A 13,141-nucleotide genomic window follows, 5' to 3' on the forward strand; every position below is an offset into this window, starting at 1 on the left:
AGGATGTGTCCACCGCCCAATTTTGTCTGCCTGCATTTGGAAAGGTGATCCCACGGAGGGCACTCACTCAGTCCCTGGCCTAGGACATGGTGGGAGACCCTGAAGCCCAGAGTGCCTGTCTGGGGCCAGGGACCAGGAGCAGCCTCGGGGCTTGGAGCCAACACAGAATGAAACGTTATGATGATTCCTTTCCCACTGAACACATGCAGAACAAGATGTCCTCTGTAGAGTGTCAACCAACATGTCACCCAGGCAGCATTGTCTGTAGTCAGCAGATGTGGTTTTGGGCTGTCATTCAGTCCCCAATAGGTGGGGAATTGGGAGGTCAGCCTGTGTCAGAGCTAAGCTGGGGAAGATCTGGCCCCTCTCAGTGAAGTCACCCACTCCCTTTAAGAAGCAGGGGTAGTGGCACTTCCCGCTTCTGCCTTTGCCTGGAAGCTTGTACCTAGAACCAGGCTTGAGTCTCATCATCCACCCACTCCAGCCCAAGCCCCTCCACCCCTTGACCTCGCGGCTTGTGGCATCCTTTTGTTAGCTTCCTTGGACTCGAGTTTGCAGGGCATCACAGGTTCTCAGTGCAAGTGGCATGGCTCAGACCCTGGCCCTGCCATGTTCCACTTCCCTTGGCTTTTGGGCACATTATCAAGTCTTCAGTGCCTCAGGTTCCTCATTCATCACACGGAGATGATAATAGTATCTACCTCTCACAGCTGTTACTGCGAGTGGGAAGTGCATTCATGCAAGTGCCGCCCCCAGTATCGCCTCGAAGTGAGTGCCCAGTTATTGGGCGCCTTTGCCTGCAAGGCCTACAGCTCTGCCTTAGTTCTTCAACAGCCAATCTGCAGGGACTGTGGTCCCAGCCTGAGCCCCATTTCCTGATAGAAGCTTTCGAGCCCTGGCCAGAAGAGTGAGACACCCCTGCAGCATGCTCCATTACCACCATTTGCTTGGCAAACGTCCGTTAACACCTCCTTCGTGCCAGATGCCGTGTCAAATGCTGAGCGTGGAGCACTCCACGTGTTAACAATGTCACAGAGCACTGCTGTAACAGAGCACAGGGCAGAGAACCTAAGAGCTTCTCAGCTCTTCATCCATCAGCTGCATCTTCTGTGCTGTGCATGCCCCATGGAGTGCTGAGACCCTGTGAAAGAGCTGGCTAGACTGAACTTGATGGAACCCTGCTCCCAGTGTGGGTGTGGAGGAGGTCCCCCTGAGGCCCCAGAACACTCTGCCTCTCGTTCCTGAGGCTGGAGGCCAGGTGGGAGAGGTGCCTGTGCCAGGCCTTTCAAGACTTGTGGGAGATAGTGGTTGGGGAGGGGGCTTTGGCCCTTGACCCCTAGTCCCATCACAGCCACCAGTTTTGTTCCAACCAGACTCTGGGTTTTCTTCCTTTGCAGATATTGGAGGAGCTCAAGTATTAGCAACGGGCAAGTCTGCTGGGGCAGAAATTGGTAGGTGGCCGCCCAGCTTCCTGTGAGCTGGACTCAGGGAACAGGAGGGGGGCACTCCAGAAGGCAGGGGCAGGTGGGGTTGTGCTGGGAGTGGGGCTGGCTTCCTGCCAGTCATCACAGAGCAGGGGCCGCACTCACTTCGAGACCTGCCGGGGAGCTAACACAGCTTGACCCCAAGGGTGTGGACCTGCTTGAGAGCCTCTCTTCAAAGGCCACATGAGTCATCAGGGCCACCCTTGTCTGCTCTCTGTAAGAGTGGCTCCAGTGCCCACAGCACCCTGCACTCTGCGGTGCCTCCAGGCCCTCCTTCCACCTGCACCCTCAGCTTCTCTCCACCTCAGGGGCTCACCCCAGCAGGCATGATGCAGTCTGCAGACTGGGGTCTAGACATCTCCATCCCTTCTCCTCTGGGAAGGTTCCGGGCTCCCATGGCAGCCCAGCCTGCACCGTTGTTACCTGGTATTAGGGTGAGCTCCTGGGCACCCCAGCTCACTGTAGGGCCCTCAGGATGGAGTCAGATCTTTCCCTTTCCCTTCTGTGCTCACCACAGAGCAGGCAGGCAATTAGCACATACACGATTAATGAACTAATGTGAAGGTCAGTGAGGTAGGGCTATGAGAGGCGGAGAAGTGAGCCACCAGCTGCCAGGAAATGATCCCCACAACCCAAGAAGCAGGATCTTGTTCCAAGAGGAGGGATGGGGTGGGGGCGCGGGCAGGGCGCCAGTGTGCCCCTGGGATTCAGCGGATTGCAATGCAGAATTTCAGAGTGACTTTGAACGTCACCCCAGATGTGAAGGGAGCTGTAGAAGACCTCGGCAGGGTTTGACAGACGTGGGCACCCATTGTGCAATTTCTCCCTGCCCCACAGACATCAAGTACGCCGTCATCGGGGCGGCTCTAGGTGGAGCCATAGTGGCCGTCTTCCTGGCCCTGAAGGTCTGCATGATCAAGAGGCATTTGTTTGATATCGACTCCTCCAACTTGAGAAGCACGACCCCGGGCTTCAATGGTAAGGAAGCGGTGACCCGCAGCCTGGCTGCAGCCTGCCCAGACCAGGAGACTCCCCTCAGGCCCCTCTGAAATTTAGCTGGAGAAAGACGGACAGGCAGGATTGAAAAGAAACACAGCGACCTCTCTATGTCTCTGTCCCTCCCTCACCCTCCTTTCTTCTCTCTCTCTCTCTCTTTCTCTGTACTTTTCCATTCCTAAGAATCAGATTTCTTGGAGAAAGGTGGGGAAGGAAGGTGAGTTGGCTTCAGCCAGAAAGATATATTCCTGTATCCAAAAATGTGACCAGATCAAATTGATCCCAAGAGGTGACGAGGCTGAGTGCATGGCGGAGGTGTTGTAAACTCTGGTTATATGGGCTGAATTGCTTTTTTGTCATAAACCAGGCAGGTTCTACTCGGAGCGGTGCCATGTCCTCTTGGTCCAAGCAGAGTTTACATGAACCCTGGCTTGGCTCTGGGTATCCTGTGGCAACTGTAGGGAAATACAACCCACAGTCAGTTTGTGAGTTTTGATAGCAAAATACGACATTGATTTGCATCCCCTTTCCCTCAAGATGGGATGAGACTTGGCAAAACTCATTCCCAGTCCTGGAAGCCTGCTTAATGGGATAATGATGGAGCTTTCCATGAAATTTTCCTGAGGATGAGGAGGAAGGAGCCTCACTGTGTCTCTGGAAAATGTGGTTGTTATCTGCAAAGATATGCAGAAGGATAGTCTGGGGTTGGGCGGGGGGAGGCGTAGCCCTCAGAGCTTCCCGCGATGCCAGCATGTCCAATTATGCAAAGGGTTTAATTGGTCATGGGAGTTTGCTTACCATTATTTTCCCTACGAATAGGAGGGGAGAGGAAACAGCCTCTTCATCACACAGTGGGAGACATGCTGGATCCCTTTAGACCAAGAGGGCCCAGGAGCAGCAAGGGAATGGGGATGATGAGGAGTGATGGGGATAAGAGGGCTCCAGGGAAGGCTCAGTTCCACTTATGTGCCCAGCTAAGCGGGCTCAGTGAGGGGACCTAGATGGAGAAGCGCCAACAGAGCCAAAGGAGAAGGATGAAGAGCACCCACTCAAGACCACCACCCCAGTGGTCCCGACCCAGGGAGGCTCTCAGAGTTAATTGAGTCAGGTTGGGTCTGACTCGCACCTTAGCTGGCACTGAGCGGGTCACATCATGATCACAGTGTCTCCTTTCTAATGCCCTGCTTTCTCTGTGTAGACACTGTCACCCTGAAGAAGAGAGTCCCAAGGTAAGGTCACTACCGTGGTAAGTGAGGGGTATTATTTTCCCTGCTGTTTTATTCACCGTGCTTCCTCGCCTGCCATCTGAGCTCTTCTCTCCACTCCAAAATGCTTCCTAGAAGACTAGAACACACTCTTCTCTTCTTCGGTTCAGTAGGCAGCAGTCATGAGTGGGGGGCCACAAGGCACATTAGCCAAAGGGGGCTTGAACCTGTTTCTGCATACCCTCAGTTACATTCTGCCCCACCTCCCACACAGAACCCCTAAGTACATTCCCCCCAGCAGTCAGAATGAGGTCCTTAGCCCCTGCCATGACCCACTTGAGAAGCCCATATGGTCTGCTCTGGGCTACCTGACTTCCCTGCTGGCAATGAGCCATGCTGGTCTTCTGCACAAAGACTATGTCCTCTGAGGCCAATCCTGCCTCAGGACCTTTGCACTTGCTGTTTTCTGTCATAGGAAATGCTCTTCTCCCAGATAGCTGCAAGCTCTGCCCTTCATTTTCTTCATATCTCTTCTTCTAGGCCACCATTTCATTGTACATGGCCTGTTTAAAATAGAAACCCTTCCCCTGATCATTATCTTCCCCTCACCTAGTTTTATTTTTCTTTATATTACTTTCTATCACTGACATTATGTGATATATTTATTTCTTTTTATGGTTTTCCCCCAAAGTGTAAGGTCCTTGAGGGTGGGATCTTTCTTTTCATCTTTGTAGCCCTGGCATTTAGCACTGTACCCAGAACAGAGTGGGTGCTTTTGAATGAATGAATGAATGAATGAATGGGTGATATGGCATGGAGCAGGTGCTGAGGATTAAAGAAAGACAGGCTCCCTTTCAGTCTGCAAGGGAGACAGACACATCCTGGGTGCTCATTGCACAGGATTGGGGTCAGGGGAGTGCTGTGACACAGCTAAGCCCATGTTGCCTTGTGCCTGGGCGATGCAGAGAGGTGCATGTTCCAGCTGGGAAGCGGATTGTCTGGAGGTGCAAGCAGCACTGCGATTGCATGTGGACAGATGGGAAGAAGTTCTCTGCGGGAAGAAAGAGAAGTGTACACAAGCAGACGGCCCCCTGATGGGTGCCCGTGTGCACATCCAGGGACCAAGCATTCCATGTAACAGGAGCAGAGGCTTCACATGAAGATCTGCAGAGGAGGCTGGGGAGGTGGGCAATTTTAGTCAGGGTCTTGTATGCTAAGTGAAGGAATCTGAACCCTATCCTGAAACTTCTGGTCAGTCACCGATGGATTCTAGGCAGCAGAGGGATGGAACATCTTTTATGCTGTAGTGGCATGAAGGGGGGACCCCACTGGAGACAGGCAAGCCTGCCGGGAAGATCTTAGAGGGATTCAGACCTGCTGCAAGGCCCTGCTGGAGGCGGTGGGCTCAGGACCTGGCAGCTGAGTGAAGGTGCAACCAGCAAGAGGGAGGAATCCAGAAGAGTGTATCGTCTGTGGGAGTGGGGAGGCCCCAGCGGGGGAAGTAGGTGGTGGAGCAGGTTTGGGCAATCGGCAATGGGCTGTGGGACTGAGATGGGAACTCCTTTTTTAAACACAGTGCATCTGAGGCTTCTGCAGACTTCCAAGTAGAGGGGGTGCTCAGTAAGGGTTGGCATGCAGACAGAGGTCTGGGCTGAATGGGGTGGTGGGTTTTAGAAGGGACCTGGAGCATGGACTCGCCTCCATTTCCTCCCTGGGACTCACTAAATGCTGTGGCCTGTGCATGGAAGGAGTGATGGATTTGTGAGTGAACAGAGAGATGAGACAGATGCACGGCATGCTGTCATCAGGGAGATGCCCTGGGGCTGAGCTGGAAATGGATTTTCTCCAGAAGTTCACTTCCTTGAGGATCTCCCCTCCTTCAGATGTCCTGGCTTCCAGGCCCTAGAGGGTGTTTCATCAACTCGGCCTCCAACCATTGCCCTTCTTCTTCTCTGACTCTCAGTGTCTCTCTCTCTCTCTGTCCCATCCTCTCCCCCTACGCCCCCAACCCGAGCTGTTTGGCCGCCCCTCAGGGGCCTGGGCTGGGGGTGAGGAGTGTGATTACGGAGACCGTTTGTTTACCTTATCATACAAATCAGGACTTCTGGAGAGTGAAGAGGCACTGCTACTAACTGTGTTAGGACGATGTGCATAAACCTGCATAGTTCTAGGAAAACTGGAGCGTGTGGTCACCCTGGGTGTAGTGGGGCCGTGAGGCAGTGCTCTCCAGGCCCAGGAATGGCCACACGGTTCTCTTGCTAGCAATGTCACCTCCTCTGCACCTGGGGTTCTCATGCAGGGGAGGGATGAGGGAACAGTCCCAGGGATCTTTTGGAAATGTGTGGTGGAACTGGGGACATTTATGGGCTGGGGGGCCACGATACTGTGTGTCCTCTCTCTTAAACACACACTTATACATACACACCCTGACCCACCCTGGCTAAATTGTCACATTTGTCTTTATAGAAGAAATGTGCTAAACAGCTCTCAAGTGCCACCAAATATGTGGGGCCACTTACAGAGAAAAGTAGAATGGCAGGTTGGCTGGCCCCTCCCTTGCCCTACCCTAAGTCACCTTCTCACTGAGGCAGCTCTGCTTCTTACAATCCTTGGGGGATTGGCATGGTGCCAGGTTCCACTGAGGGTGCAGCTAAGACCCCTTGCCAGGAGGACATCCTTGTCATGGTCACCCGGGGCAGCACCCCCATGGTTCGGGGCTGGGTGCTGATTCAAGCTCTCCCACTATAAGATCAAGGCAGACTGACCTCCATCAGGGGTTCAAACAGGGCTTTGGGCTTTGGGGGTATGGGTGGCCATGGACTGAGTTCTGGGATGAGAAGGATTAGCTCCTGATGAGGGGAAAGAGGGCACCTGGAAATGAATAGATAAACCCCAGGCCTGGAACCTGCATTGCCTTTTGAGGGCCCAGCTGGCCTCTGTTGTGGGGAGTACAAGATGGGCATCAGTTTTGGGTAGATGAGATCTGCGGTGGTGAAGACTCTGCTGGCAGCCTGGCCTCCGGGGCCCTCTGTTGGGTGGCTGAGGTTCCCTGGGCCTGTGGCTATAGACTATTGTGGCCACAATAGCTGTGGCTATTGTGGCTAGCTATGGCTCTGTGTCACAACTGAGTGGTCATGGTGGCTTCTCACCACTCATGGGGGAGGGCTTGCTACCTTGGCTATCCAAAATTACCTGCACGCATAGAGGGGCACTTTGAGTTAGATAGAGTACTTTGCCTTGGGAATTCCAGTGCCCCCCTGGAAGTCTCTGAAGATCCTGTTTCAGAGATATCTTAATCGTGGAATTCACAAAAATGGAAGTTTTGACAATTCCTAATTTCCAATCGTGGTGCATGTGTACATGCTTGTGGGGAGTAGAGGGATGGAGATGCTGTGATGGTTCGTAGCAACCCACAAGTGTGTGTGTGTGTGTGTGTGTGTGTGTGCGCGCGCGCGTACGTGTGAAGATGCTGCTGTGTGCAGTACAACAGACCACTTTAAAAACATTGTTTAAGCAACAGTAGCTGTAGCTTTATGTTCTCATGGACAATCATACGAGCACATGATCCAGTTTTTTGTGTGTTTGGAAGTTCTGAATTCTTTGAAGCATCAGAGCTAGAGGAGGCAGTTTCCATTGTCCATCCGGATGAGGTGGCTGCGGTGGTTACTCGCAGACAACACCGGTGAAAGTGAAGTCCTGAAAAGGGAACAAGCAGGGGGCAGGAGAAAAGCAGGTGGCTGGAGGGAAGGAAGGAACGATGCAGCGCAGGGGTGTGGCGGGTAGCTGGATGGGACCCTTCCCCCACCTCCCCTGCCCAGGGATGTAGCCCTCCTACCACGTTAGAGGAGCCCTTCTTGGCATGTATCACACCAGCGCTCCTCCACAAACGGATTGCTAAGAAGGGAGGCACAGTTCAAGTTTCCAAAGCTAACACTAGATGGAGTCAGGCTGAGTCAGGAAGAAGTTAGACTGAAAAGAAAAAATCTAAGAATTGGCAAGCTGTTCTCCTAGAGCAGAACTTCTCATGCGCTTTTTGTCACAGGGAATGATTTAATGAACATCCGATTCTTCTGTTTTGCAGGTCAAAGCTCCATTTCTCTGAAAGGTGAGTTGTAAGAACAGTCACTCCTTCTGAGAGGGAGAGAGTCAGTGGCTCCCCCGAGGTGGCCCCACACAGGATGGGAGGAGATTGCTAGCCACCAGCCAGGACTCCTCAAGCCTCAGCTGGGACACCAGGAATCCACATCTCCTTTTTGTTTTTTTTTCCCTTCCAGAAAGTCTTAATTTAGTAGCACTTCAGGGAGATTTAAAATGGAGCAGTGGGAGCTTCTTTGCCTGATTAGAGCTGAGAAGATGGGATTTTAGAAGCAGTATAGTTCACTTTCTTTTACTTGCCAAATTTTTCCCTTGAAAGGTCATTCAAACTGTGAACTCGCCAACTTAATCCACATGATGAAAAAAAAATTCCAAGACTTTTGTGTCATCAAGCTATCAATTTGGCTGAAGTGTCTGTTTCCCTTGTTGCTTTTGGGTCTCACAGTGAGGCCTGCGTATACAGGATTGGTCACAGTTCACATTCCCTTGACCACTGGTCTCCACCTCATGCATCACCCAAGTGCTCTCACCTTCCTTCTTTTTGAAAACTCTTCAAATCCATGGAAGAATTGAAAGAATAGTGCAAAAAAATAATAATAATACATCCTTCACCCAGATACACCAAGTTAATATTTTCCCCCATTTACTTTATTCTGTATACATACATTTTTTTCTGATCCACTTAAAAATTAGTAGCAATATCACCCCTAAGTTAGTAGAGATATTTCACCCCTAAATATATAACCAGATGTCTCCAGCATAATCATAATGTGGTGGCTACATCTAAGAAAATGACCAGTAATTCAGTAATATCATTTATTACACAGCCCATATTCAAATCTGATTGTTTTAAACATATCTTTATAGCTCCAGTCTTCCAAACCCAGATCCATGGGGTTTGTCTCTGTTCTGTCTCTTTGTGTTGGACAACTTCTTTCCCCGTGGCATTGTCAATTTCAAAGTCCATTTGTATGATGTCATCTTCTGGACTGGTCTGATTGTTTCTTCCTGAGTAGATGCAGGTTGGGACTTTTTTCAAGAACACCATGGGAGTGACATGGTGTGTACAATAGAAATACTGTACTGCATCAGGAAGCACAGGACACCAGGATCTCTCACTGTGGGTAATTCTACCCTGATTAAGGAAGTGACCACTAGATCTCTGCTTTGGGGAGACAAATTTTCCTCTTCCTAATTAGTTGATAATCTGAAGGGTGATGCTTTGAGACCACGTGAACATCCTGACCTCCAGTGATTCTTCACCCAATGATTTTACATCTGTTCACAGTCCATGCTTGAATCAGTTATTGCATTGGGGGTTACAAATACTGAGTTTCATTTCTAATGCTTGCATCCCTTCTGCATTTAATAGCTGGCATTCTTCTGGAAAAAAAGACTTTTTCCTTCCCCCTTTTCTCTTTCTCTCACTTGTTGAAATAAACAACATATTACAATTCATCACCATCACGGATCTTTGTGATACTCAAATTGTCTCCGGTTCATCCAGAACCAGTCACTTCTTGGTGGCTTTTGAGCATTTCCTAGATTTCTTTTTTCCCCAATTCTTAAGACTTTTGACATTGGGGAAAAAAGAACGGCAACACGGCATCCAGGCTCATCTTGTACTGTCCCTGCTCAGACTTGGAATCACCCATGTACCCCTTAGATCCTTGTTTTTTCTTTTTTAAAAATGTATTTTCTTTCTTTCTTTCTTTCTTTCTTTCTTTCTTTCTTTCTTTCTTTCTTTCTTTCTTTCTTCTTTCTTTCTTTCTTTCTTTCTTTCTTTCTTCTTTCTTTCTTCTTTCTTTCTTCTTTTCAAATATTTTATTTATTTATTCATGAGATACACAGAGAGAGAGAGAGAGAGAGAGAGAGAGAAGCAGAGACACAGGCAGAGGGAGAAGCAGGCTCCACCCCGGGAGCCCAATGTGGGACTCAATCCCAGGACCCTGGGATCACTCCCTGAGCCAAAGACAGATGCTCAACCGCTAACCCACCCAGGTGCTCCCTTTTTTCTTTCTTGATGTGGAATAGTTTTTAGAAGACAAGATCTGGACACAATGTGTGCTCATGGCTCCTGAGACATCACTGCTTCTAGGGCCTGAGAGGCCAGGACTGAATCAGTAAATGTATATTTAAACCACAAATTTAATACCATAAGGCTCTTCTTAAGCTTTCTTCACTCCGTATTTGTTTTGCCTGCTTCAAAGTCAAAACCCTGTTCTATATAAATATTTTTACCCTTTTGCTCTATTCTCTAATATTACACAAAATACTTCCATAATCACAACACTCTGCAACTACAAACTTGCTTAGTAGCTTGAAATTTTCTTTTTTTTTTCTGAGAATTTAGCTTTTGTGTGTACCAACTATTATATTCAAATTGAATTAGTTATTTTCTCTGTGTGATTATGCTCTCAATTTGATATAGGATTGGTATCCATGTGTATGCTATTTTAATGCTCCCTTTCGGGCAGGCCAGGTGGCTCAGCGGTTTAGCGCCGCCTTCAGCCCAGGGTGTGATCCTGGAGACCGGGTCCCACGTCAGGCTCCCTGCATGGAGCCTGCTTCTCCCTCTGCCTGTGTCTCTGCCTCCCTCTCTCTCTGTGTGTCTCTCATCAATAAATAAATAAAATCTTTTTTAAAAAAAATTAATGCTCCCTTTCTTAATTCTTTTAGTTTAATTCTATTTTTTTTTAGTTGTGAAACATGTAGATTAAAATGTAAACAGGTAAACTCAGAGAAGTCTCATTCCCATACCTGCCCACTCTATTCTGTCCCCACCCACTGTGCGGAGATCACTATTTTCAAGAGTCTTTGCTTTATCTTTCTGTGTTCCTTTTACACAAATGTATCTAATTAAAATTATATATATACAATTGCCATAAAATTAAAAATGTTTACATATGGACATGTATATATATATATATATTCTAGTTCTTGCAAAGTTTTATTGTTTGGATCTCTGATCCATTTAACATTTATTGTGGTGTGTAGTATGACATATGGATCCAATTTAATCTTTATCCCAAATGGCAGTCTATTTCAGTATCAGAATTGAAAATATTATTTTCCCCAGTTTTATTTTCAATCTTTGTTGTATTCTAAATTCCCATGTGTACTTGGGCTATTTCTGGACTTTATATTATTTTCCATCATATTTGTGAGTATTCTTGTGCTAGTACCACACTCTTACTTGTGCAGACTTCATGGTTCACTCCGCCATCTGGCACACTCCCATTGTGCTTCCTATTCAAGAGCACATTCTTGCTATTCTCTTCTAGCTATCTTGCATATTTGTTTTTCCGTATGAGCTTCAGAACCAACTCCAGAATCTATTCATGGAGCAAACACCTTTGTATTTTTGTTGGGGTTGCATTACATTCATGTGTTAGACTGAGGATGACTGACTTCATTATGATGTTAAGCAGTCCTTCGTGGAAAGGTGAATGTTTTTGCAAGGCTGTGTTTATGTGTCTTAAGGAGTTTTTGTCTTGACCTTATGGGTTTTTCACATTTCTTTTTAAGCTTATTCCTAAGTATTTTTCTGTTCTTGTTGCTTTTAAGAATGGAGTTTCCCATTATGCCTCTTATTTGGTCATTGACTGCTTATGGATTATTTTTGTATGTTAATGGTATAGTGATGGCCTTACTGAATGCTTTTATTGTGTGTGTTTTTTGCTTGATTTCCTTGGGTTTTCATAATATTATGTCATCTGCCAAATTGTAGATTGCTTTTCCCAGTTCTTATGACTCTAATTGTTTTCTCCTCTCTGATTGCATTGGCTAAAACCACTAATATTAAATAGTAGTGGAAACAGTGCAGATACAATCTTCAAAAGTCTTTTTCTCTTTCTCTTGACACCCAGGCCAGGTCTGCAACCTGATTCACCTGCTAGTACAGCTGGCAGCTACTATCCCAGCCTCTGCCTAGCTTACCTTTTCTTGCATGTTGTGCCTGTCTCTCTAGGGACTGGTGGCACATCTGAATGCAGGGGAGTGACTGCTCTGTAAGAGAATGACTTCTTCCAGGGAGTAAGTCATAGGTGCCTCTTCTCCAGCTCAAGGCCATCAGGAATAGGAGGAGGCTGCCTTTCTGGTTTTTCCATCTTCTGCAAACATCAGTATTTTAAGAGCAAATGCTGCATAGGCCCAGCCACTTTGGATCCTGTTCTTAATAACCCCTGAAAGGGTCCTTTGAATTCAGGACTTGTTAAAGATAATATAAGATATGAACTTTTTTTTTGAGCCCCTGCTCCTCTAGACCATCCAACTTAAACTCTGATTTTTGGACCCACCATGTTTTAAAGGAGAAGCACAAAAATCTGACAGCCTTTAGACTCTCTTGCAATCCCTTCAGACTCCTGTCACTATCCTTGCTTTTTTCCAACTTGCTTATCTTCCATGCTGGCTCTGCTGCCATCAAGCTCTGTAACTCCAACCTCAATGTGCGTCCTTGGTCCTCCATACATCGGGTAGGTAGCTGCTATCTCTTTTATGGCATTTGGCTTGGCTTATCCCACTGCTGCTTCACTCTGCCCCATCTTTATGCTGTTGCTGTCCCTTCTCCCATGTTAGATATCCAGACACTGAGATCAAGCATGCACAATTGGATGGCATAAACAAATATGCAACATTCAGTGTAAACATAGATATGCAATTCTGTTAAAATTATAACTGTTATGAGAAACTATAGTGAGATGTTGGTGTGAATTCAGTCTCTTTGCATGGGTGGGTTGGTGAGGCCTTTAGTTGAAAGTGTCTACAGCAGGCACTGTTCCCTACTTTATTGAGCTCTACTATATTGGGGTCTGGTTTGGTGACCTCATCTTTTCTTCTGTGCTACTAATTTTAGGTAGACACAGAGATAGAGCTAGATATGCCATGTGTGGACAAGTCTCTTCTTCTGGAATAGCACAAGTTTAGACTTGAATGTACCTAGTTTCTAGTTACCTTTGCAAAGGTCCATCTACCTTGTTACCTGTAGCATCTTCTTAGATGGGTGCAATCTCTTCAAGTACATAAAGTGGCATTTTCCTGCTGATGTGCCTTTTAACCTTGGGGGTTAAACTCCCCTTTTGGCCACTAGGGTGGGTGAGGTTTTGTGGCTTGAGATTGGCAGGCAGAAAAGAACCTCTCATTTGGGCTCTATCTTAAAAACTCTCCCTTTAACCTAGAAGCCACTGGCCTTCACACACTTTCTATACTGCATGGGGAAATGTCTCACCTTGCTGAAATAAGCTAATGAATTCTTTCATACCTACTAAATAGTGTGTGCTGCTCACTATTAAGCCTATTAGGATATGCCATGATTAGTTAGAGCATAATCACTCTGTCTTTAGGTCTTCCTGATGGTTCTCT

The 13,141-nt window shown here is 47.6% G+C and overlaps 1 protein-coding gene across 4 annotated transcripts in view; it reads left to right on the forward strand.

Moving 5' to 3' along the window:
* TMEM273 (transmembrane protein 273) overlaps positions 1 to 13,141 on the forward strand; it is a 40,874-nt gene that overhangs the window by 25,580 nt on the left and 2,153 nt on the right. For 2 of the 4 annotated variants that reach the window (XM_041730465.1, XM_041730473.1), the window contains exons 2-5: positions 1,398 to 1,451; positions 2,322 to 2,462; positions 3,679 to 3,709; positions 7,767 to 7,790. In XM_041730465.1, coding sequence (XP_041586399.1) covers positions 1,398 to 1,451; positions 2,322 to 2,462; positions 3,679 to 3,709; positions 7,767 to 7,790 — 250 coding nt within the window. Of the gene's footprint in view, positions 1 to 1,397; positions 1,452 to 2,321; positions 2,463 to 3,678; positions 3,710 to 7,766; positions 7,791 to 12,207; positions 13,137 to 13,141 lie in introns of those variants that run through there. The other 2 variants (XM_041730462.1, XM_041730482.1) reach the window with 2 other exon arrangements.

The sequence above is a fragment of the Vulpes lagopus genome, chromosome 2, assembly GCF_018345385.1.
Source record: "Vulpes lagopus strain Blue_001 chromosome 2, ASM1834538v1, whole genome shotgun sequence".
Classification (NCBI taxonomy): Eukaryota; Metazoa; Chordata; class Mammalia; order Carnivora; family Canidae; genus Vulpes; species Vulpes lagopus.